Source organism: Desmodus rotundus, chromosome 2, assembly GCF_022682495.2.
Source record: "Desmodus rotundus isolate HL8 chromosome 2, HLdesRot8A.1, whole genome shotgun sequence".
NCBI classification, from domain to species: domain Eukaryota; kingdom Metazoa; phylum Chordata; class Mammalia; order Chiroptera; family Phyllostomidae; genus Desmodus; species Desmodus rotundus.
Window position 1 is genome coordinate 185,573,860 of NC_071388.1, and position 24,149 is coordinate 185,598,008.

A 24,149-nucleotide genomic window follows, 5' to 3' on the forward strand; every position below is an offset into this window, starting at 1 on the left:
CAGTTTGGTTTTTAAAAATATTGGGAGGGTGTGTGTGGGAAACTCCTGAATGGAAAATATTCAATCCACTAAATACTTGCTGTACAGTTTCTAATATACACAGTGTACTACTCTCTTTTGTTTCTGGTGTCGCAGATGCTACCTACCTTGATAAATAATGAAACAATCCTTTGGCAAATCCTGTCGAGTGATACAACCTCCATCTGCTCCTAGGAGAAAGAGCACTTTGGGAGGGTTCTTTCGAATTGCTTCCACCCCAGGTTTATAGCCAAGATCTAAAGCAGCTACTTGGCTTGCAATCCTGTAAAATTAGGGATTTTTAGCATACGTGCAGTGTTTTCACTATAAAAAAACTAAATGTTATAACTGGGCTCTTTTCTATTCAATGCTGTCAAAAACCTTCCCTTACCTTTTTACCCATTTAGAACAGGTCAAAACCAGAAACAGTCTTCTCCTGTTTTAAGAATGGGAAATAAAGAAACAAGATGCTTATGACACATCTTGTTTCCTCATTAGATAATATTTAATAAATTCTGGAAACTTTCTACCAATTCCAGTTGTTTTAAGTTGATCCTTATTCAATACAGTTAAGCGTAAAACACCTCATAAGACATAGTCAATTAGAGAAAAATCAGATGGTTTTGAAAACCAAAAGGGGTAAATTTAAACACAACTCATAAAACTGTAATTCCAAGGAAATGATAATTAGCACAATGGTGTATGTCTTTATGGAATTTTTTCTGTGAACATGTGTTACGCTTATAAACAGATAATCTTTTATAGGAGAGGTCTATAATAACTCTGAGTACCTTGAACAATTGTTAAGTCTTTGGTCTAATTTCCTATTATTAACTTTCTTTCTAGAAATAGTAGCCGTTCTGAGGACATACTGTATATAGAGCTTACTGGTCTTTTACCTATTTGTTAAGGGATGAGGGCAGTTCAAACCAATTCCCACTAGTTGCCGTTGCTGTCAAACTCTCTGATGGAATCACGTCAAAAGAATACTTAGACAGCCCTGACCGTGTGGCTCAGTTGGTTGGGCAGCGTCCCGCAAAGGGAAAGGTGTCCAGTTCGATTCCCAGTCAGGGCACATGCCTAGGCTATGGTTCGCTCCCCAGTCGGGGCATGTATAAGAGGCAACCAATCGATATTTCTCTCTCACATTGATGTTTCTATCCCTCTCTTTCTCCCCCCACCTTTCTAAAAATAAATAAATAAAATCTTTTTTAAAAAAGTGAGACTTTAAAAAAATCTTTAAAAAAGAATACTTAGACAAAAACTTAACAAAAGAAGAGCAAGATTTGTATACAAAAACTACAAAATAACTTTGAAAGAAATTAAAGACATTAATAAATAGAAAGGCATCCTAAATTTATGGATTAGAAGACTTAATATTGTTAAGATGGGAATATTCCCCAAACTGACCTCTAGGCTTACTACGATCCCTATTAAAAATCACAGCTGAATCCTTTGCAGTAACTGACCGACTGACCCTAAAATTCGTATGGAATGAAAAGACCCAGGGCAGCCAAACTATCTTTAAAATGAACAGTAGAGGAGTCATACTTCCCAATTAAAAAACTTAGCTCCCCTTCCCTCTCCTGCCATGTACACAATATTTTTTGTCTTAATTTCCCTCATTCTAAGCCTTGAAGTCTCTCTGTCTCGCTCTCAAAGATCCAGGCTGACTCACACTCACTTATGATAGAGCCCACCTCATTTTGGAAAACAAACTGAGTAAGCCTAAGTTTGCTTCTGGGAAAATGATCAGTAAACAACAGAACTACGGGGCTGATTGAAAGATTCTTTAAAAATCAGGCCCTTGCAGGGTTGGTTAGAACATTGTCCCCCCACACATGAAGGTTGCTGGTTCGACCTCCATTTAGGGCACATAGAATAAGCAACCAAAGAATGCATAAGTGGAACAACAAATCCATGTTTCTTTCTCTCCCTCTCCCCAATCAATCAATAAAAAATAAATAAATAAAAGATTCTCCAAGAATTAGAAAACGTGATTTACTCTGAAATAGACCTCTATAAGAAAAGTTTTAAGATGTTTCATGTTTTCACTACAGTAAACTTTCACTGAAAATGGTATCTTGTGATAAGAATAAAATAAAATAAAAAACAAGGTTAATAAACTAAAAATCACAATCATGTCAGTGATCTCCAGAATGAAAACTCACAAAATGACAGGAGATAATTTAAGGAATTTTCTTCAAACACATAGAAAAAGAAGTGAGAAAAATTTTTAAAGAGCCAAACGTCTGAAGGGCCAACCAATGCATAACAAACAGAAGCTTCTGTTTGTTAGCAAACAGACAGATTGAGAGCAAATAACAATATAAAAGTAAAAAGAAGTGAGAGCAAATAACAATATAAAAGCAAACCAATAAGGAGTTTCTGAACTTAAAAGAAAAAAATTTTTTTTCCATTTTAAAAAGGAGAGTATCTATGATATTCCCAGGCAAAACTAATGACAAATGAGTGTCACCCAGTTATATTCTAGAACTTTCTTAACATTAAAAATAAGAAACCCGGCCCTGGCTGGTATGGCTCAGTGGACTGAGTGCTGGCCTGTGAACCAAAGGGTCGCCTGTCCAGTTCCCAGTCAGGGCACATGCCTGGGTTGTGGGCCAGGTCCCCAGTAGGGGGTGCACAAGAGGCAACTACACATTGATGTTTCTCTCTCTCCCTTTCTCCCCCTCCCTTCCCCTCTCTAGAAGTGAATAAATAAAATCTTTAAAAAAAGAAAGAAAGAAAACCAAATGATGGGCAGGGAGACAGGCACATGTACATGTATAAAATCAGGTTGTCAGAGACAAAACAGACTAAATGAGATCTTCTCAAATATCAAATGAAAGAATGGGTGAAAAACGCTGAGTATTAAAGGAAGAGACAGTGATCTTTGTACCTGGCCTACTGATCCTTTGTGAGAAGGACCCAGAAAAACACTGTCAGACATTCAGGAATTAAAAATAAAAGTTACTAATTTAGTACTTATTCAGAAAAAAGAACTGTATGAATAAAGACAGATGCAAAAGTAAATTAAAAATAAGTAACAATAGTGCCTAGAAAGGATCTAGAAGTGGTCAATGAAAGTAAATTCTATGTAAAAATATTAAGTTTAAAAAATATTTATATGATGATCTACAATGCCAAATTAAACCGATAAGGAGAAATATTAATATTGAACTGAATATTTAAAAATGCATTTGAACATTTTTAAATTTAAAAAATGTACCTATTATAGTTAAAAAGGTATTTAGCCCCAATGCTTAAAAAATTTGAAGAATTTGAAGTATAATACTTAAAACAGAAAATATATTTATTCATGATATGAAATAGCCACTACAGTTTTTATTTATAAAGAATTTCTAATCACAGGAAGAAATTTTTATTTGTTAATGAAAATTGATCAAAATCAGGACACAAACTTTTATACAGTATGATTTCAACTATATAATTAAAAAAAATTTGCACAGGAAATAAAAGGCCAGGCAAAAGTGCACCAAAATACCAATGGTGCCCTGGCCAGGTAGCCCAGTACATTCGAGCATCGTTCCAATATGCCAAGGTTGTGGGTTTGATCCCCAGTTAAGGCACATACAAGAATCAACCAATGAATGCATAAATGAGTGGAACAACAAATCAATGTTTCTCTCTCTAAATCAATTTTTTGGAAAGCTATAAAAAATAACATCAGCAATTATCTACAAATAGTGGAATAAGAATAATTTCTATTTTGTGTACTTTCTTCTCTTTAAAACTTTCTTATACTTGCATTTAATATAGTCAGCAAAAAACTTTACTTCAGATATATTCTCTCATGTTAGCTTACATTTTCATCATTTAATCAGAGTTGTTGCAATTTTTGAAACATGTAATACTGGTACAGATCTTCAACATTTTCTCAGCACTTAACTGCTGTTTTGGATATTTTTAGTATTTATTATTCTGGGTTTTTCTCACACAGATAGTAAAGGTCTCTAATTCATACCAGCTACTGAGATCATGTTAAATACTAAGTTGTTTGTAAATCTAAACGTGACAATGTGACACATATACACATGGAATAACTTGAACTTGTTGTTACATAAAACAATACCCAACATACCTGTGAAGGATATTCATAACTTTCCAGTCACCAGCAACACCACTGCTCGTCCGAACCTTCTGAGCGATGCTGGAGACAGCGGCAAGAACTGCTGCCCCATCATTTCTTTGGAGAGCAGAACTGCCTAAAACCACCATAGGTTTTTTAGCTTCCTTTAGGACCTATTTAAAATAATATATTTTGATTAAAAAAAACCCTAAACTTAACCAAATTTGCATCTACAATATGTCGTCCGGAAGTTTTAGTCAGCCAGCATATAGACATGCATATAGCCACATTTAATCAAAACGTCTTGCCAGCGCTATGCGAAATGGTTAAACAAGTACCAGATCAAACAGACTTTCTGAAGCAAGCATCAGGAATCAAAATCCTAGCCAAATCCCTTTGGTCAGAATGACTATGGGTAGGTCCCATAAGAATTGGGGAATGTTCCCTAGAGAGATTCAGGTGGTACTACGTAACAGGAGAAACCATGCTAAGGTGCCATGCCGACTGTTTTGTATCTACTCACCATGCTCCAGACGGGGAGGATGTAGTGGGAAAAGCAATGATCACTAGACCACAATGCAGTTTTCTTTCAACTGCAGTAACTTCCTGAATGCCAAAAACTAAGAGGGAGTGCATCCCAAGAGCAAAGGAAACTAGCGATTTGGTGGAGGATGAAAAAATTAGAAGTAAAGCTGTAGTCTACATAGCTCACTCTCCTGCCCAACCTCTGTATCATTTTTCAATAAACAGATGGCCCCAATCAAAGGATCAGCACGAGAATTAAGCCTACATACTACAAAAAGGAGGCCATTCATCACAAGAGGCATTTCCCAAGGAAATGTGAAGAATTCAGAGAAAGTTTTCAATAGCCTCAAACAAAATGAAAAACAACACTCTTTTCTCACTTACAAAAAAAGTTCAAATAAGTGACATAATAGAGTTTTATACAATAGAAGATTTTTATATCAGAACTCAGAAAAGAACTGAGAGAAATTAGATAAGAACACCTTTCCAGAAACAGTAAAAAATAAAATAAAACATAACTGTAAATACAGGAACAGAAAGACAGGCTGCAGAAAATTATAGAAAACAAACTGAAAAAGAACAAAAGAAAAAAATGACAGAAATGATAGAAAAGGGGATCCAATATCTGCATCGTTGAGTTCTTGATTAAGGGAAGAGAACTAATTATTTAATAAAAAAACATTTTTAAATCTATTATTGAAGCAAATTTTCCTGAAGAACACTAATCACCTTCTGAGGCATGGGGATGAGAACTAGAGATACAAGAGAGATACTAAATATTTTTAAAATCTTTTGATTATTGTAATCATGATAATGTTTTTCCTATTCAAACAAATAGAGGTTGGCTGTTTTGTCCCTTTGCACTTGACTTTCTTCTCATATACACCGGAGGCTATAAATGAAGCAATCACCTTGGAACTGTGAGGAGAAGCTCACACAAACACGTGAGTAATCAAATGCAGGGAGGACAGCAAAGCAAGAAGGCTCCTTCCTTGCTGACATCCTGGGAAAGCTACACCATATGTCAAACTGCCTGCCTCCATGTGAAAAAGAAAAACCTCTTACATTTTTTAGCAATCATCACCCCAACACACATACACACACACAAGTCCTAAAACAAAGAGAACCCTGAATCTTCTGACTGAACGGCACACCATGTCAGATTAAAAGAGGGATAGAGAACCACCACCATTAAGACAGTTTCTGGTGAAGTTACTAAATTTCAAGGATGAAGAATCAAGAATATACTATCAAGAAAAAGTATCCAGACAGGAAAAAAAAATTAGGACAGGTCTGGGGAGAATACAGCTGATTTCAGGCTTCTCCAGGGTAACAAAAGGTAGTGTATAAAATTTAAGGAAAGAAAAAAGTGTGACCCAGGAACTTTTTATCTGCTAAGGCTCTCTTCAGAATACTAGACATTCTCGAGCAAGAACTCAAGTAATAGGGCACCAATGAGCCCCTCTTGAAAAAATAAGAAATAAAAGACTATATTCTACAAACAGCAATGAAATAAATGTAAATAAAGCACTCAGTAATAAAAAAGTCAAGTAAAATTTCTCTTAGGTATACTAAACTCTTGAAATAAAGAAAGACTTCATTGAAGGTTCAAGTTTAATCCTTTCAGTTACACTTCAATTTCTTTTCTGATAATTCAAGGAAAATTAAACTCTGGTAAATAAAAATAGCCTATGTAGTATCATCTCATTTTTTTGTTTGCCTGTACATCCATCTATCTTGCTCTATAGATGAACAGAGAGATGATTGTATGTTATCGATAGTTGTTTGGGGTGGTGGAATTTTGAATGTTTTACTTTCTTCCATGATCTCATCTATGTTGCTGTAATTTTTAATGATAATTACATATTGTTATTACAAAAACAAGAAATTTTTAAAATAATATTTAAAAATCAACAAAAGTAGATATAGATAACTTGAGAGCACCTGGCTGAATGGATGGCTACCGGAAGCGATGTCTTGAAGAATTTTGGGGGAATCTCCCAGATGGTCATATCTGTAAGTGAGATCCACTTGGCTGCCTATAAGGGCCACTTTTAAGTCATTATGAAGCCAGCTGAAATAAAAACAATGAACTTTTTAGAACTAAATCACTAAGTTATTGGCCAAATTAATGCTAGGTGTTACAAAATGTTAAAAGCATTAAAAGCATTAACAGGACATTTAACCTTACTTAACAGATGCAATTTACTGTGTACCTTTCAAAATAAAGTGTTGCAAAAATACACACAAAGATAATTCAATGAATTGATTTTCTGTGTAAAAATGCTAACTCTATAAACCAGCTATAAACAAAATACTTTAATTTCAGAATAATGTGTAGTTTTTATTTTTCCATATTTATACAAGTTATCTCCTAGTTATTCACTAGTCATTTAAATATAGTTTATGAAAATAAGCTATATAAACATATTTACTCTATACGGCATGGAAGTATGGACCCTCCTCCGGAAATGGTTATAAATATGGTGGCCACCTGTTCTGAGTAGTCTGAGACAGTGCTGGTTTTTAGTTGTTATCCTGGAGTAATTAGCAATCCCTTGTTTCACTCTCAACAGTGTCCCAGTTTAGACAATAAATTATATAGTTGACCTATTCATACATCTCTAAGATATAAAAAAATCGAGAGGCATTCCACAAAATAACTGGCTTTTGTGCTTTCAAAAAAAAAAAAAAAGGACTGAGGAGCCATGACACTAATTATAATGTGTGACTACAGGCTGGATTCTGGCAGGAAAAAATTATTCTAAAAGAATTTACAGGAAAAGATGGTAGAATCTGAATACAAATTGTGGATTAGATAGAATTGTAACAATACTAAATACTTGATTATTTAAGAGAATGTCACTTGAACTTAGGAAATCCACACACAAGTTTTCACGGATAAAGGGGCATCATATTTACAACTCACTTTCAAATAATTCAGAAAATTACATCCACACATATATACACAGAACTAGAATAATAAATGGCAAAATGTTAACAATGGTTAATCTGGGGGAACAGTATTACAAAAAAAGAGTTATGTTTAAAAACTATTTCAAACATCTTGAATTATTTAGAAATAAGACAAATAAAAAGACTGAGGTGGGGGGTGAATGGACCTGTTAGAAACTGTCCTAAAATAATCTTTTAAAGTTTGTTTAAAGATTTACTTATTTTTAGAGAATAAATGCGGGAGAAAAAGAGGGAGAGAAACATTGCTGCATGAGACACACTGATCAGTTGCCTCTCACAAGCCCCCAGCTGGGGACCTGGCCTGGAACCCAGGTGTGTACCCTGACCGGGAATCAATCCTGTAACCTTTTGGTCCTCAGGCCGGCTTTCAATCCACTTAGCCACACCCACCAGGGCAATCTTTTGAAGTTTCACTCCCACTAACACTATTAGAAATCAACTAAAATAACCACTTATCGTATATAAAATAAATTATATAAATATTTTTAAACCCAGAATATTATTACTAACCTCTTTCGAATTCTAGCATTAAACAGTGGTGCCTCAAAACGTGGATTTGTACCAACCAGAAGGACAACATCTGCCTCTTCCACACCAGCAATTGTAGTATTAAGAAGATAATTGGAACGCAAATCTGTACTAGAAATACAAAATTAAAAATACAAGTTTACTTCAGTGGATTCTCCAGGAGCTCCTGATCTGACTCTGGTCTACACGTGAACATAAATTGGTGGGCATGCTGGAGAATTCAAGTTGTCATTTCAGTTATTGATTCTACAGATGTGTCAGCTTATACAAAGGGAAGGGCGTGGGGAGGGGAGGGGAGGGAAAAGAAAAGAAAAAAGGAAAGGGGAGGGGAAGGGACGAGAGCGGAGGGGAGAAGAGGGCAGGGGAGGAAGCCGAGATGATAGCTTCGTATTTCTCACCCAGCTCCTGCAGTGGGGAAGATCTCTTCAGTGCACAGGGTGTCAGAGTCCACTCTATTAAGCAAATCTTTGAGAGCTACTAAGGCTTCAGCATCCACCAAGCCACCTGCAATTGCTGCCACATCCTTGCCTTGAAAACTCTGCAACTAGAAATGAAGGCAAAGGATATCACCAAGAAGTTTTCATCCAGCAAAGACCACAATGAATTATCCAGAAAGTAAAACAATGGTCACTTTCAACTGAAACTAAACAATAAAATTTAAAAAACTAATCATTTTCAAGTAGAAAAAAAATACACTTTTCCTTTAGAGAGAGAGGGGAAGGAAGGGTGGGAGGGAAAAGGGGGAAGGGAGGGAAAGAGAAGAGAGAAAGAGAAACACAGATTTTTATTGTTCTACCTATTTATGCATTCTTTGGTTGATTCTTGTATACACCCTCACTGGAGATCAAACCCACGACCTTGGTGTATCAGGACTATACTTTAACCAACTGACCTACCTGGCCAGGGCCAGAAACAAACTTCTAATAAAAAGTTTTATACCAGCCCCAGCCAGATGGCTAAGTTGGTTATAGCATCATCCCAAACACCAAAAGGCTATGGGTTTGATCCCTGTTCAGGGTGTGTGCAGGAGGCGACAGGTTGATGTTTCTCTCACTCCCTTCCTCTCTTTAGAATCATTAAGTATATCCTCAGGTGGGAATTAACTAAAAAAAAAAAAAAAGTTTTACACCCATTATCAATTAATCTAAAAGTGAGAAGCAGAGGTATATATGGTAAGGCTAATAACACCAGCTTGGAGAGAAGCTGTTTTAAATTAGGAACAAAGGAGTCTCAAAGGAGACTCTAGGAGGAGGTCTGGAGGATAAAGACTAGGAGTTACAGTTCAATACAACTTCTTTGCAAGTATCTGTCATTCCCTCAAGCCCTTTATGTATGTTGCTTTTTTCTGACCAGAAAGCCATTCCCTCCATTTTTGGTCTGGCAAGCTAGCATTCATGTTTTAATTTTGCCTGAGGAGTCACCTTATCTAGGAAGGTATCCCTGATAAGCTAGCCCTGGTTAGGCACCCCTCCAATTTGCTCTTTCATACATCACTTTCTGAACCACTATCCATAGCAGCATTGTAACTGCCTAATTATACACCTTTCCCTTCAAGACTGTGGGAGATGTGAGCGATCTCTATATCCCTACATCTAGCATGACATCTGGCATACAGTTCTCAATAACGTTTGTCAAAGATAATCTTGGTAGAAGCAAAGAAGTGAAGAAATATATATCCCTTCTTCACCGCAAAGATACCCGTTGAAAACCACAAATACTTTTCATTCCGTATTTCCATGTTTTACCATTCCGGCCACACGAGAGAGTGCATCCTCCCAGGAGGTGTAGGTTAAAAGCCCCTTTTCGTTTCTGACCATGGGCTCTGTAAGTCTTTGACGTTTCAGCCCATCATAGGCAAATCTAGATAACAGAAATGACACCATTTGTGGGATCTGGCTATCAAGGCAACTATAATTTTCAAGTTTAAAATCTAAAAGAAATGTTATTTAAATACAGTATTGGTTAAAGTATCCACTAAGATCATAAATATCTTAATACAAATTTTTTAATCCCAAGTTTTTATGGAGATGAATTAAGAAGTATTTTATGAGTATCAACTAAAAACTAAAACACCATCTGAAAAGTTTGCTTTCTGATAACTTATTTTCAGCTATCTGAATAATCTTAAAATTATAATACAAACAATATGACAGCTGAAAAATCTGAATGACTTTTATTTATAAAACCTGAGTACCTCTAGAGAGTCTATCAAAATTATGTTGTGCAAACTGTAACTTACATTTAGCTTTTCTCCAATAAACAAACTGACATATCTTCATCTACCTCAATTTCTCCATTTAGAAGGAAAAAAAGATTTCTCCAAGTTAATAAAGCCAATGGCAGATCTAGGACTAATAATGTCAGTTTTGTCCAATTCTCTGTACAAGTAGTCCAGATTTTAATATTCATTAATTTACAACTATAAAAGATAGTTCTTTAAAACTAAATTATAAAGTTTCCTTTAAATCAACTGCAAAAGGAAAACAGTACAGCATATACCTGGTTTTATCAGAGATCCACTCTTCATTGATGTCCTCATGCATTCTTGGCAAAATCCTCATTACCTCCCCAGTTCTTGTGCTTACCACAATGTTACTTCCAACAGCATCCATTACATCAATGGATTCTGTCTTTCTGAGAAAATAAATACACAGACACTATTTTCTATTTGATTTTGTGAATAAGAACAAAGTTTCTGCCATCTGGTTTACCCCAAACAAAAAATTTTACAATTACTTCCATTACTGAACTTCTAAAAACAATGGAACTCGAAAGAAAATGCTAAAAAACAAACACACACAAAAACCCTTATATTCGGACATCTCACATAAATTTCTAAAGAAAAAATGAAGCCTTTAAAACTGTTATGTGGAGGAGAACCAAGATGGCGGCGTAGGTAGACAAACTGCGCCTCCTCGCACAACCAGAACTGACAGAAAATCAAACGGCAAGGAAGTCTGACACCAAGGAGATAAAAAATAAACATTCATCCAGACAGGCAGGAGGGGCAGAGACAGGCATCCTGGGCGGAGAGGACTCCCGTTGCCGTGGCAGGACCGAGACTGGCGGAGTGTGGGACAAACGGCGCAGGCAGTCCGAGCACTAGCAGACCCTGCGGCCCCACATTCGCGCACAGATAAACCGAGAGGGCCGGACTCAGAGTGGCGGAGAACCGGGCGGGCAGAGCAGAGGCTAGCAGATCCCGCGGCCCCACATTCGTGCACAGATAAACGGAACGAACAGCGGGGAGCGAAGCAGACCGCGTAACCCAGGGCCCCAGCATGGGGAAATAAAGCCTCAAACCTCTGATTGAAAACGCCCATGGGGGTTGGGGTGGCAGCAGGAGAGACTCCCAGCCTCACAGAAGAGGTCATTGGAGAGACACACATGGGCCTAGAATGTGCACAAGCCCACCCACTCGGGAACCAGCACCAGAGGGGCCCAATTTGATTGTGGGTAGCAGAGGGAGTGACTGAAATCCGGTGGAGAATGGAGCGGGCGCCATTGCTCCCTCTCGGCCCCTCCCCCACGTACAGCATCCCAGCACAGCATCCCAGCACAGCAGCGCTACCCCGCCCTGGTGAACACCTAAGGCTCCGCCCCTTAAAGTAACAGAAGCACCAAGACAAAAAAAAAAAAAAAGGCCCAAATGACAGCATACTTCAAAGCTCCAGAAATAATTCAACTAAGCAGAGAACAGATAGCCAACCAATCAGATGCACAGTTCGAAACACTGGTAATCAAGAAGCTCACAGAATTGGTTGAATTTGGTTGAAAACTAGATGAAAAAATGAAGGCTATGCTAAGAGAAACAAAGGAAAATGTACAGGGAACCAATAGTGATGCGAAGGAAACTGGGACTCAAATCAACGGTGTGGACCAGAAGGAAGAAAGAAACAACCAACCAGAAAAGAATGGAGAAACAAGAATTCGGAAAAATGAGGAGAGGCTTAGGACCTCCAGGACATCTTGAAATGTTCCAACATCCGAATTATAGCCAGAAGGAGAAGAGGAAGAACAAAAAATTGAAAACTTATTTGAACAAATAATGAAGAACTTCCCTAATCTGGCAAAGGAAACAGACTTCCAGGAAGTCCAGGAAGCTCAGAGAGTCCCAAAGAAGCTGGACCCAAGGAGGAACACACCAAGGCACATCATAATTACATTACCTAAGATTAAACACAAGGAGAGAATCTTAGAAGCAGCAAGAGAAAAGGACACAGTTACCTACAAAAGAGTTCCCATAAGACTGTCAGCTGATTTCTTCAAAGAGACCTTACAGGCAAGAAGGGGCTGGAAAGAAGTATTCCAAGTCATGAAGGCAAGGACCTACATCCAAGATTGCTCTATCCAGCAAAGCTTTCTTTTAGAATGGAAGGGAAGATAAAGTGCTTCTCAGATAAGGTCAAGTTAAAGGAGTTCATCGTCACCAAGCCCTTATTATATGAAATGATAAAGGAACTTATCTAAGAAAAAGAAGATAAAAAATAGGAACAGTAAGAATGACAGCAAACTCACAGTTATTAACAACCACACCTAAAACAAAAACAAAAACAAACTAAGCACACAACTAGAACAGGAACTGAACCACAGAAATTGAGATCACATGGAGGGTTATCAAAAGGGGAGGGGGAGGGGGAGAGGGGGGAAAGGTACAGAGAATAAGTAGCATAAATGATAGGTGGAAAATAGACAGGGGGAGGGTAAGAATAGTGTAGGAAATGTAGAAGCCAAAGACTTATAAGTATGACCCATGGACATGAACTATAGGGGGGGAATGTGGGAGGGAGGGGGTGGGCAGGATGGAGTGGAGTGATGGGGGGGAAATGGGACAACTATAATAGCATAATCAATAAATATATTTAAAAAGAAACTGTTATCTGATATAGAAGCCAATTGGAAGGTCTCCAAATCAGAAACAATTTGAGTATCAAAATAAATAACGAGGGGAGAAATTTCTGGTTTTGGTCAGTTATGGAGTTTGACAAATCCTTCCTCCAAATGGCAAGAATTTAACTGAACGAAATTAATCAAACAACCAATTCAGCACTGTGGAACTCTACCAAAAGGGATACAACATCATGAGAAACTTTGATGCCTGGAAAAACTGTTGAACTTTTGAGTAAGAAAAGTGAAAATCTGGGGAGAAAAGGCATACGACTGTAATTAACAATAAAAATTAAAAAAAAAAAAAACCAGTGAAAATCAGTGGTGTTCTGGCTCAAGGCTGTTCCTACCCCTCTTCCACCACCCTAAACTGGAGGTTTTGCCAGAGTAGGGCAAGCTGTGAAGATGGCAGCTCCTTTCTTGCAGGTGAGACTCACTCAGTTTGGAGCAATGAGCAAAGCTGTCTGTGGGAGGGACATCATGGAGATCCTTGAGCTGAGGAGAGCCAAAGTACTAGCCTGAGGTTGTAATCATTGTTGGGGCAAATGCTCCTGGAGGAGGCTGTGCATGTATGTACAGTGCAGGCCAAAGAGGGCCTATGCTACTGGACAACACTGAGATTCAAAGTGCCCAGTGGAAAGCACAAGCTGGGCTGACTTTAAAACTGCCTGAACTTTGTGCTCTATTCTCACAGATCCATTGGCAGAGTGTGGAAGTCTTAGTGGATCAAAGCATTTGAGCATAACCATTATCTGATCACTAAGCTCCACAGAGATAAGGTAACTCCTAAGATGACTTACTTAAAAATAAAAACAAGGTCCTGGCTGGTGTGACTCAGTGGATTGGGTGCAGACCTGCAAACTAAAGGCTCTCAGGTTCAGTTCCCAGTCAGGGAACCTCACGGTGGGCCGGGACCCCAGGATAGGTTGTGGGCTGGGACCCCAGGGTGAGGGCGCATGATTGTCAACCACACATTGATATTTCTCTCCCTCTCTTTCTCCCTCCCTTCCACTCCCTCTAAAGATAAATAAACAAACATCTTTTTAAAAAACCCAAGAATAGCCCTGGTTGGTGTGGCTCAGTGGATTGAGTGCGGGCTGTGAACCAAAGGGTCGCCAGTTCAATTCCCAGTCAGGGTACATGCCTGGGTTGCAGGCCAGGCCTCAGTACGGGATGCAGGAGAGGAAACCACATATTGATGTTTCTCTCCCTCTCTTTCTCCTTCTCTTCCTCTCTCTAAAAATGAATAAATAAAATCTTAAAAAAAAAAACCAAAATATCCCCCTAAGAATATTAAAACATATTCAAAGAACTAAGAAAAACCATGTTTAAAGTATTAAAGAGAAATATGACAACCATGAATCAACAAGTAGAAAGTCTCAGTAAGGATACAAAAATTATTTTCAAAAAACCAAACAGAAATTCTGGCCAGGTAGCTCAGTTGGTTAGAGTGGCAGGCTGATATGCCAAGGTTGTGGGTTCGATCCCTGGTCAAGGCACATATAAGAATCAACCAGCGAATGCACAAATAAGTGGGACAACAAATCAATGCTTTTTTCTCTCTTCTCCCCCTTCCTCGCTCTCTCTAAAATCAATAAATTTTAAAAAACGTGTAACTGCAATAAAAAATTTACTACAAGGGCTCAAAATGTCAAAAGAAGAATGAATAAGCTTGGTGCTAGATCAATAGAAATTATCCAATCTGAAGAACAAAAAGAAAAAAAAAAAGATTTAAGAAAAATGAACAGTGTCTCAAGACCTGTGGGGCAACATCAGGAGAAGGGAACAAACTCTGTATTTAAACAGCTAGTTATGTACTGTCCCCCGACCCAGTCCTTTCGTGCACGGCTTAACACCTGCAATTTTCAGAAACTCCCATGTACTCCGCAGTGGAAGTTTAAAATCAGACGCAATTTGATATTTCTACAACCTTGAAAATACTCAAATTTGTTGCACTTACCTACCCCATTTCTTGGTTTAATCAAAAAGAATCAGAGATACACAAGAAAATTTATGAATAACAATGTTTATCAGAGATTTATAATTATAAAAAAATAGAAAAAACTATCTAATAATAGGAATTGGTTAAATAAAGTATGCTATATCCACATAGTTAAAAACTTAATATACAATGAAGAGATTATAAATTTTTAAAAATGAACACAATTTTATTCTTTGGAAGATCAAGTGAACAAAACAATTTTGTGGTTAAGTACTATGGAATTTATTTCCAAGAAAACTACAATTACTTTACACAAGTTCTTCCATCAAGAATTTACTTAAAGTAAACAAATAATAATTTACCAGACCAAAACAATTCGGACTCAGGAAGAAAATAAATCTTACAAATTTTTTAACAGTAGCAAATTAAAGGACAAAAAATTGTCAAAAAACACAACGATGAGTACCTTGTTTCCCAAGGCCGGGCAGTAAAGGCATATGGCTTAGAGGTCAGGGCACCCACAGGACAGATATCAATTACATTCCCAGACAGTTCAGACATAAACATCTTTTCAATGTACGTGCCAACTTGCATATCATTTCCTCTGCCTGTTGTTCCCAAATCATCTACTCCTGCAATCTCACTTGCAAACCTACAAGACAAATGTGTACTGTCAAATGGTTAAATCCAGCAAAACTACCTCCTTTCTTACTCACGATCACAAAGAGATAATGATTTTCAAAGCACTAAAAAAAGATATGAGCATATTTTCAATGGCAAGCATAGTCCCTAGAAAAAAATAATTCAGTAAATGTTTGCTTTTAATTTAAGGCATAAGACATGTACATAAAATTGCACATATAATGTAGTAATATGTATATAGCTCAGCAAGTTATCCCAGAGTTAATGCTTATAGATTTTGATTTCTAAATCCAACTGACATTGATATTTACTGAAACTGACCAACTTACTCATTTTATTGGCTGATGCAAAAAACATTAAAAACATCCCTCTTCTCCCACCAAATAAAAGTGTTAGCCCACCAAATTCTGTGAATATCAAGTAACTATACAAATAATATTGCAGAAGAGGGGGACAATTACCTGATGCAGCGAGTACACTGTATACATCTAGTCATGATGGTCTTTACCAATGGCCCAATGTTCTTGTCCTCTACAGCACGCTTCCCCTCTAAAAATCGGCTCCTATCACTTCCAAACATCATGGACTGGTCCTTAAACAGATTATGAGAGAGTTAATCTGATTCTGCTAACAAAATGAGATAATCAAAAAGTTTTATGGAGTTAGATTACATACCTGCAGATCACATTCACCTCCCTGATCACAAATAGGACAGTCCAGTGGGTGATTTGCTAATAAGAACTCCATCACACCTTCTCTGTGTGAAAAATGGTTAATACATAATATGGTTTACACATACGCTATTTAAATAACCTTCAGAGATGCATGCTGTCACAGTTAGTATAAATTTTACACTTATCGGATATGTCAATGTAACCATCATTTCGAATAGTTTTAAACACAACCTGAAAGACACTTACAGAAGCCTAGAATAAACTGTTATTAGAGAATATAGAAAATTATAACTTATAACAATACAAAATTAACAAAAGTTGCTGAATGGTCCTCAGAAAATACACTAATTCAAAACAAAAATACAAGTGCAAAGCAAAACCAAACACGGTCAGTACCAGTACAGTGACATATCACTGCAGTAATCCCAGCTCAACAATATTCTGCTCTAAGAAAAGTTTCTGAGCCAAGCAACAATCAAGTACCTGGCTTTCTTAGTTTTCTCTGAGTTTGTCAGGATGTTCCAACCTTTCATTACTGGCATGGCACAAGCAGCTACAACCTAAAATTTCAATGAAGAAATCTGTAAGTATTTGTATTTATTTGTAATTATAAGTAACCCAATATATAAAAACACTAAATTATACTTTTGAAAACAAGCAAAAAGAGTATTTTTGAAGGATGAATTTTTTAAGTTTTCACAGTCATGATAATCTGGTCTTCGCATTTCTTTTAGAATAAGACATCCTACGTCTTAAGTTTTATTCTGATTGTCAATGCAATTTTTTTCAATGAAATTTTTTAATAAGAGGCTCTGAAACAGAACATCAAATGAACTGTTTTATGTTTAGCAGGCTCTACTGATTTAAAACTGCACAAGCCAAAATGCGATTAAACCGAAAGGGAACCTCTTTGCCGCAACCCTTTCCTCTAGTGAAAACGGCACAACATACAAGTACTTCCGACGAACTGTTTGGCAACTGCACGTCCTAGCTGTGTGTCATACAGCCATGTGGAAACACTTCTTAACCAGAAACACTGGTTAAGAAGTCACCTTCATTTCTACAAGTGTTACAATTATACAGCATGCACTTACAAAACACTTTCACGGATGAGCCTGCACTTCTGAAGGGAATTAATCGCACAAAAAATAAACTTGTAGATAAAAGTAAACAGGGCTAGATTCTCCACTATAATAATACTGATTCTAAATAAAGTTTGCTGCAAAACTTAAAGTTTTCTACCTTCTACAGCATTGTGTGGAATTTTAGGTATCAAGTACCTTAGGAGCTTTCTCGATTTCAACAAGGCACATCCTGCAGTTTCCAGCAATTGACAACCTTTCATGATAACAGAATCGAGGGATCTGCATGCCAACCTTTTCACAAGCCTGGAAAACAACAGGTTAAAAACTTTTGCATTAGAATAACCTGACCTCATCCTTGTCTTGCCTAGAACACTAAAACACAGGGAGGGAAAAATGAGGCCATCTCCTTCCTACCTTATTACTCTTATTTATAAATATCTATATCTTCATTCTTACTTCATCTCTGAAGAGATTTCCTTCCTTCCTCTTGATTCCAACCTGTCTGCTCTGAAGCTGCCTCTGTAAGGACCCTCAGCATGCCTACACCTTGTGTGGAAGAAACTAGAATGAAGTATCCTCAGTCCGTGCTGAAGGCTTGACCTCCCATTTCCGCTCTGAACCCCTGTTCATGATACCCCCTTCACACTCTGTCCCAGTGGTCCCATACATGGGCTTCCTCTTTGCCTAACTGTCCTCCTTTGGATTAGAGACTCCACTTCACACTGTCTAGCTGGCTATGATCTGGTTCTTCCTTTGGCTTTGGTTCCATATACCCCACCCAGGCCTTACTCTCCCACTGTGGCTGAAGCTCTTTCCAGGTCGTGTTTGCCTAGTAAGGGAGATTAGTTCTTATCTACCAATTACCACTACTCCTTCTCTGAGCCTGTAATAAAGTATGTATTCAAATTTCCTGGAGAGTTAGTTCTTCCAGCCTTAGCCCTCACACTAAAGCAATCTCATCAATGTCCAGTGTTTTAACTACTCAGGCAGCAAAAATACATCGCATCTTCCTACATGCTGCGTGCCGTGGGTACAGTAGGGAGCAAGACAGACATTGTCCCAGCCTTTGTACTATCTCACGTTCCAAGTGATTACATCTAACTTTGATCTGCAACCCAGAGAGTCCTCCCTTCTGCAAGCTTTAAACTTAAATAGGTGTTTATCCAAGTGTATGCTCCAGAGTTAAAATTCAACCTATTTCTGTCCCCTACTAATTCATCCCCAAATAAACTAACAAAGAATTCACAAAAACTCCTCTGCTCCTCATCACTCCGAAAGGACTGCCTGCCTATACCTCACTCTCCTCTGACTCAGCCATCATGTTTTCATTCCTACTGCCGCCATCTATCTTAGGCCTTTTAATCCCTGTTCCACTACAGCAAGATACTCTCTCTTCATCTCTCACTCCAGCCCTGTCACTCTCCGAGCCTTCACGCTACTGTCGCTGTCATACTTCCTGACAGCCGCGAAAACTCTTGATGGGTAGAACTACAAGCACTTCAGCATGGCATGTATCTTCTTTCATGACTGGGCCTTCCCTACCTGAATAACTTGATTTCCTGTTACCTAACCTTCTGCATATACCTTATGTTCCATCAGTACCAAACTATGTGAAGCTTCCTTGTCAACAACCTTTACAACCTCTTCAGGGATCACCTGAGACACACCTCACATCTCTGTCTACCACGTCCTATTCCTGCCAAACTACTCTGCACTATTCCTTGAACTTTTGTTATATATTTAGTGTTTACACGTCTATGCCTGGCAGAGAGCCTAAAAATGATGGCTAAAATGAATAAAGAGCATTTGGCTCTGTGATAACTTGCAGATGGAATAAAGCATTACTTCTGCATGACCAATTTTGTTAGTTCTAGAGGAATTTCGAGGAACTAAATATTCAAGAATGCATTACCCTTCGTTTACCTGTTGTGTAGGTTATATTCCTAGAAATACAGTGAAAACAGAAGGTTATATGAAAGTCAAAAGTATCAAGCAGGCTCACAACAAACAAAGGTTACCTTCTCCCCAAATTTACTCATATTAACTAATAATCTCAGGTACTTCACGCTTCTCAATGAGTACTGGTTTGGAGGGCAGACGAGAAAGAACTGCCATAATTGACTAAGAAGGTCAGACACAGATAAATGACGGCTTACTCTGAAAGGCCAAGATTTCAAGTCAAACTTACTTTCATGTAATTTTACTACCCCTAGCTCTTTTATGAGCACTTATTAAGGAATCTTAAAAATTTTAGAGGTAAATTAAACAGTATAAAGGAAATAAATTGGTATTTAGAAAAAAACAGAACACACGCAAAAACACAGAATTAGAACATGTGCCTACTTGAAGGACGGTAGTTCCCGGCTCCACCATGACAGACTGACCATCAACAAATACTTCAATCAAGTTGCTTGCCGCTGTGGCAGTTGTTCGAACTGACCATCAGAAACATTGAAGTGAGAAATAAATGAACAGGGTTGTATTTATTATAGCAGAAGACAATGGATTAATTAATTTTAACCTATAAGCCTAAAATTTCTCTAGACTCAAAATCATATAACATTGAATTAGAAAAAAAAGGCTTTTTAAATCTGACTACCAAACAGAATATACTTGTCTACTTTTAACAGTTAAAACTTTTAATCCCACTGAAAATATGTTCACGGGAAGGCCACTTTCTAAAGGCAGAATGACTATTTTTTCCATTTGGCACTGATGGGCAGTTCTGACTACTTCCTATTCCATGATAATTTCTATAAACTGTTTAAGGTAAAGCTATATTTTTGAATTATTCTATTTGACTTGGGTCATTTGTTTCTATTTTTATTTGAAACAAACTAAGAGTTTAGGGTCTTTCACGAAACATTCCATAGACCTATGAATTTAAGAAAATAGACAGTTACGGTAAGTACAAACAAATGCAATTTAAAAAATACTCACCATATTCTTTAGGAGACGTAGCAAGGCCTACTAAGGCCCTTCTAACAGGTATCCTTAACATGTTGCTAAGAAAAAAAAAAAAAAAGAAGAGTTACATTATTGTAGAAAAATCCTAGTTACAAACTTCTGGTAATATTTTATTATTTGAAAGAATTACACATACATCATTTCACTGAACATGCACAAATACTGATTTTTCCCTCAAATTCTATAGATGAGAATATTCAGTCTCAAAGAGATTACCGACTTATATGATGTAAATGAGCTAAGAAAAGCAGCTGGTATATAAATGTGGGCCTTCTAATTCTGTTAAAGGGCAGTTTTGTTGTTTTTAACTATCAACAAAATATCCCATTAAAACACTACTACATAGTAAAATAAATTTCAAGAATAACCATCAGCTTGTCATTGATAGCTATGTAAAATAAAGCCTACCTTTCTGCCTTCGTTTTCTACCAATATGCCTTCTAACATTCTATATTCTGAGCAGTTATATACTGTCCTAAAGGCTCCTGAGAAATTCTGACCTAGCTCCCAAGTCCAACACTTTAAAGTGTCTAGTGCCATTTTCTGTGCCGAGTAGTGCATGTAACTTACAGATTTGCAATCATCTGTTTATATGCCTGTTCTCCTCCCACTGTATTATGAACTTCTTGAATCTACCTTTAGCGCCTAGCCCCGAGGTTGACACACAGTGAACTCTAAATCAGTGATTCTCAACCAGGAAAAACTTCGCTTCCCAGGAAACATTTGGAAATGTCTGCACACATTATTTGTTGTCACAACTGGGGAAAAACTAGAGGCATCTAGGGGACAGAGGCCAGGGTGCTGCTAAACATCCTACAATGCACAGGACAGCCCCATAATAAAGAATTATACAAAGTGTTAACAGTGCTGAAAGTTGAAATACCCTGCTGTAAAAGGCTTGTTTAATTACTGAAATATATAAAAGTGGACAATATAAATAACACCAATTAAAGACACACATAAAGTAAAGTTAGCTGAACTTTTAGAGTTTTCTCCATTCATTTGATCAGATGAGCCAAGCATCTACATTTTTCACTTGGAATTTAAAAAAATGCGAATTATGTGATCAGAATGTATCAACATAAAGCATTTCAAGGATAGAGAGAATGGAAAATACGTGTACCTAAGTTTTAAGCATTTTCACATACTTATCATAGGTATATATAATAGGAAATTTCATTAAATCAATTTCAATAATTCCCAGATTTCATTAATTCTGAATTTGTGATACTGAATTTGCAGACATCAGGTCTGTCCGCTACTGGTGATTTTCGGTAAATGAAAGTTTCTGCTTCTTTATTTACAGAGCAGAAAGAAAACAATACCTCCTAGGCTACGTATTACTAGTTGGAGCTCAATAAATGTCAGTTAAAGCTGAAATAAATTTAGGTAGTACTAGCCACTTAAGGTCGGTTTTAAAGTGCTCTTCTTTTGTACTCCTCCTTTTTACTATCAGCACACACTGCGTGTACATCTCTATTATTCTGCCTAGTAAACAGTAGGTTAGTAATCAGTTTTAGTACCTGCTAAACCATAAGCTCCTTGATGAGGAACAATGCACTTTGGTCACTTCCTTTTTCTGAAGACCTAGTACCATGCCCTTGGAAAAAGAACCATCAAATAGTTCTAATCACCAATTTACAGAATAAGTAGCCATCTGTCCGATTAATCCACTAACCTACTAAATCTACTGATAGAGAGGTAAATCTCAATTTGCTGAATTCGAGTAGTGACAGATTCAAAATCACAAACCAATAGTTTATACAGTATAAAAACTTTAATACTATTATTTTGTCTCCAGTACAATTTAAAAGTAGTGTCCACTTTAGCTAAGAAATCTGCCAGAACTAGGCTAGCTGCTATAAATCAGCATCAGATGGAATCCCGCACAGCCCCAACATAAGAAACACAGGTTGTGGCCCTGCCCGGGTGGCTCAATTGGTTGGAGTGTCGTCCTGTACCCCGAAAGGTTATGGATTCAACCCCTGGTCAGGGCACATACCTAGGTTGTACGTTCAACCCTGGTTGGGGTACAGGGTGTATATGGGAGGCGACTGATGGATGTTTCTCTTTCCCTTCCTCTTTCTAAAATCAATAAACATATCCTTGGGTAAGGACTTAAAAAAAAAGAAAAAGAAAAAGAAATACAGATTGCAAATCTTTGATATATACTTCACACATATTTAACTACCATGTAGGAACAACCCTTCCTGTTCAGGGACAATACTACTCCACCTTCTCCATTCTCCACTTCCCTCCTTCCAAGATACTACCCTATTCCAAGCCACCATCTCCAGCCCCTAACAGGTCTCTGGCTCCATAGTTCCCACAGCCTCTCCCTTCTTCCCAACAGGTAAGGCCTCAGACTGAAATGCCGCTCCCTCAGATCTTCCTGGTCTCTTCATCCTTCCAATTTTGGCTTCAAAGCCATTGCTCAAGGAGGCTTTCATTGACCGGCCCATCTAAAATCTCCAACTATTCCCCTGGCACCTCACCCATTTCATTCTTCTTCATGGGCTTCTTAGATTTTCAATAATTATTTGCTAAACGAAATATTTTTTAAGGTTTTATTTATTTATTTTTAGAGAGAGTGGAAAGGAGAAAGAAAGAGGCAGAAAAACATCAGTGGATGAGAGAAACATGGATGGCAACCAAGGCATGTGCCCTGACTGGGAATCGAACCAGCGACCTTTTGGTTTGCAGGTTGGAACTCAATCCACTGAGCCACACCAGCCAGGGCTGGTAAATAAATTCTATCTCCAATCTCTGTACATAAACGTGCACTTCCCTTGAATTAGACAGTGCGCCTTCTCAGGCAACACTGTACCCTTCTTAACAATGCACTCGCAATTTGGTGAAAAACAACATTCCTCAAAAAAAAAAAATCACCTTAATGTTTATTCATCAGAAACGGTTCACATTTCATTTTCTATACCTTCAACTGATATAGAAATGTTTGATCCACAGTCTTACAGAACTGTACATGCACTAAATCCCAAGAACTTTCAAACGATGTAGCTTTGTCATTCGCAGTGCGACCTTGGGCTAACTTTTTGTATATCTTTTCCTTCAGTTTCCCCACCAGTGAAAATAACAAAAAGTGCTGCCCAATGCAATCAAAGGACAAAACTAAAAACAAACAGAAACAATCAGAGGTATTCGGTTGCTAAGGCAATGAGACCAAACAGTGATGCACTGTACCAGCTATGTAATAATTTTGGAAGAAATGCTCAGTCTTTAGGACTGTCACTTGACCAGGTCCTCTTCCAAGGAACAAAACGACCTCCTGTCCAGAAAGGGGAATGTCCTGCATTTCCCCTGCGGAGGGAAGGTCACCCACAAGCCTGCATTCAGGCCAGCACTCCCCAGGGCCTTTAGAGCCTCCTCTTTTTTGCTCCTGCGGCAGACCAGAGACCTTGGCTACACGGGCCTCACCTGCCGGCTCTCAAGGGTTCCCGGGGAGGCGGAGCGGGACGCGGCGCCCAGTTCAAGGACAAGAGGAGAATGAGTCTCCTGGGCCAAAGGAAACAGTTTTGTTAAGAAATAAACTCCTGTGGCCGAGGTACGGCAACCTTCTCACCCAAACACGACCTCACCTTCTCCCTAGAGCCGCCGAGGGTGCTCTGCAGACCTGTCTACAACACACCGACCCCCTTAGGCGCCCCGTTGCTTACTCAATATGGCGGCGCCGGCTAGCTCCGCCCTCCGGGCCTGGAGAACGGGAAGCCAGGAGGGACGAGAAACTTCAGGTGCTACAATTTCCCCGCTAGATTGAGTTCGGCCATTTCCGTCAGTTTGACAGAAGGCGGGGCGAA

The 24,149-nt window shown here is 38.1% G+C and overlaps 1 protein-coding gene across 4 annotated transcripts in view; it reads right to left on the minus strand.

The window, feature by feature from the left end:
* Positions 1-24,123, minus strand: part of NDUFS1 (NADH:ubiquinone oxidoreductase core subunit S1) — a 29,043-nt gene extending 4,920 nt beyond the window's left edge. Inside the window, exons 1-16 of one of the 4 annotated variants that reach the window (XM_024563922.4) lie at positions 23,931-24,027; positions 23,770-23,847; positions 20,308-20,372; positions 19,711-19,802; positions 17,563-17,670; positions 16,766-16,842; positions 16,284-16,365; positions 16,070-16,200; positions 15,433-15,618; positions 10,637-10,771; positions 9,883-9,997; positions 8,536-8,681; positions 8,120-8,248; positions 6,578-6,707; positions 4,121-4,281; positions 147-301 (exon numbers count right to left, since the gene is read on the minus strand). In XM_024563922.4, the coding sequence (XP_024419690.1) occupies positions 147-301; positions 4,121-4,281; positions 6,578-6,707; positions 8,120-8,248; positions 8,536-8,681; positions 9,883-9,997; positions 10,637-10,771; positions 15,433-15,618; positions 16,070-16,200; positions 16,284-16,365; positions 16,766-16,842; positions 17,563-17,670; positions 19,711-19,802; positions 20,308-20,368 (1,708 nt within the window). In that variant the 5' untranslated portion in view covers positions 20,369-20,372; positions 23,770-23,847; positions 23,931-24,027. Of the gene's footprint in view, positions 1-146; positions 302-4,120; positions 4,282-6,577; positions 6,708-8,119; positions 8,249-8,535; positions 8,682-9,882; positions 9,998-10,636; positions 10,772-15,432; positions 15,619-16,069; positions 16,201-16,283; positions 16,366-16,765; positions 16,843-17,562; positions 17,671-19,710; positions 19,803-20,307; positions 20,373-23,769; positions 23,848-23,930 lie in introns of all 4 variants that reach the window. The other 3 variants (XM_045198203.2, XM_024563921.3, XM_045198204.3) reach the window with 3 other exon arrangements.
* Positions 24,124-24,149: the final 26 nt, after the last annotated feature.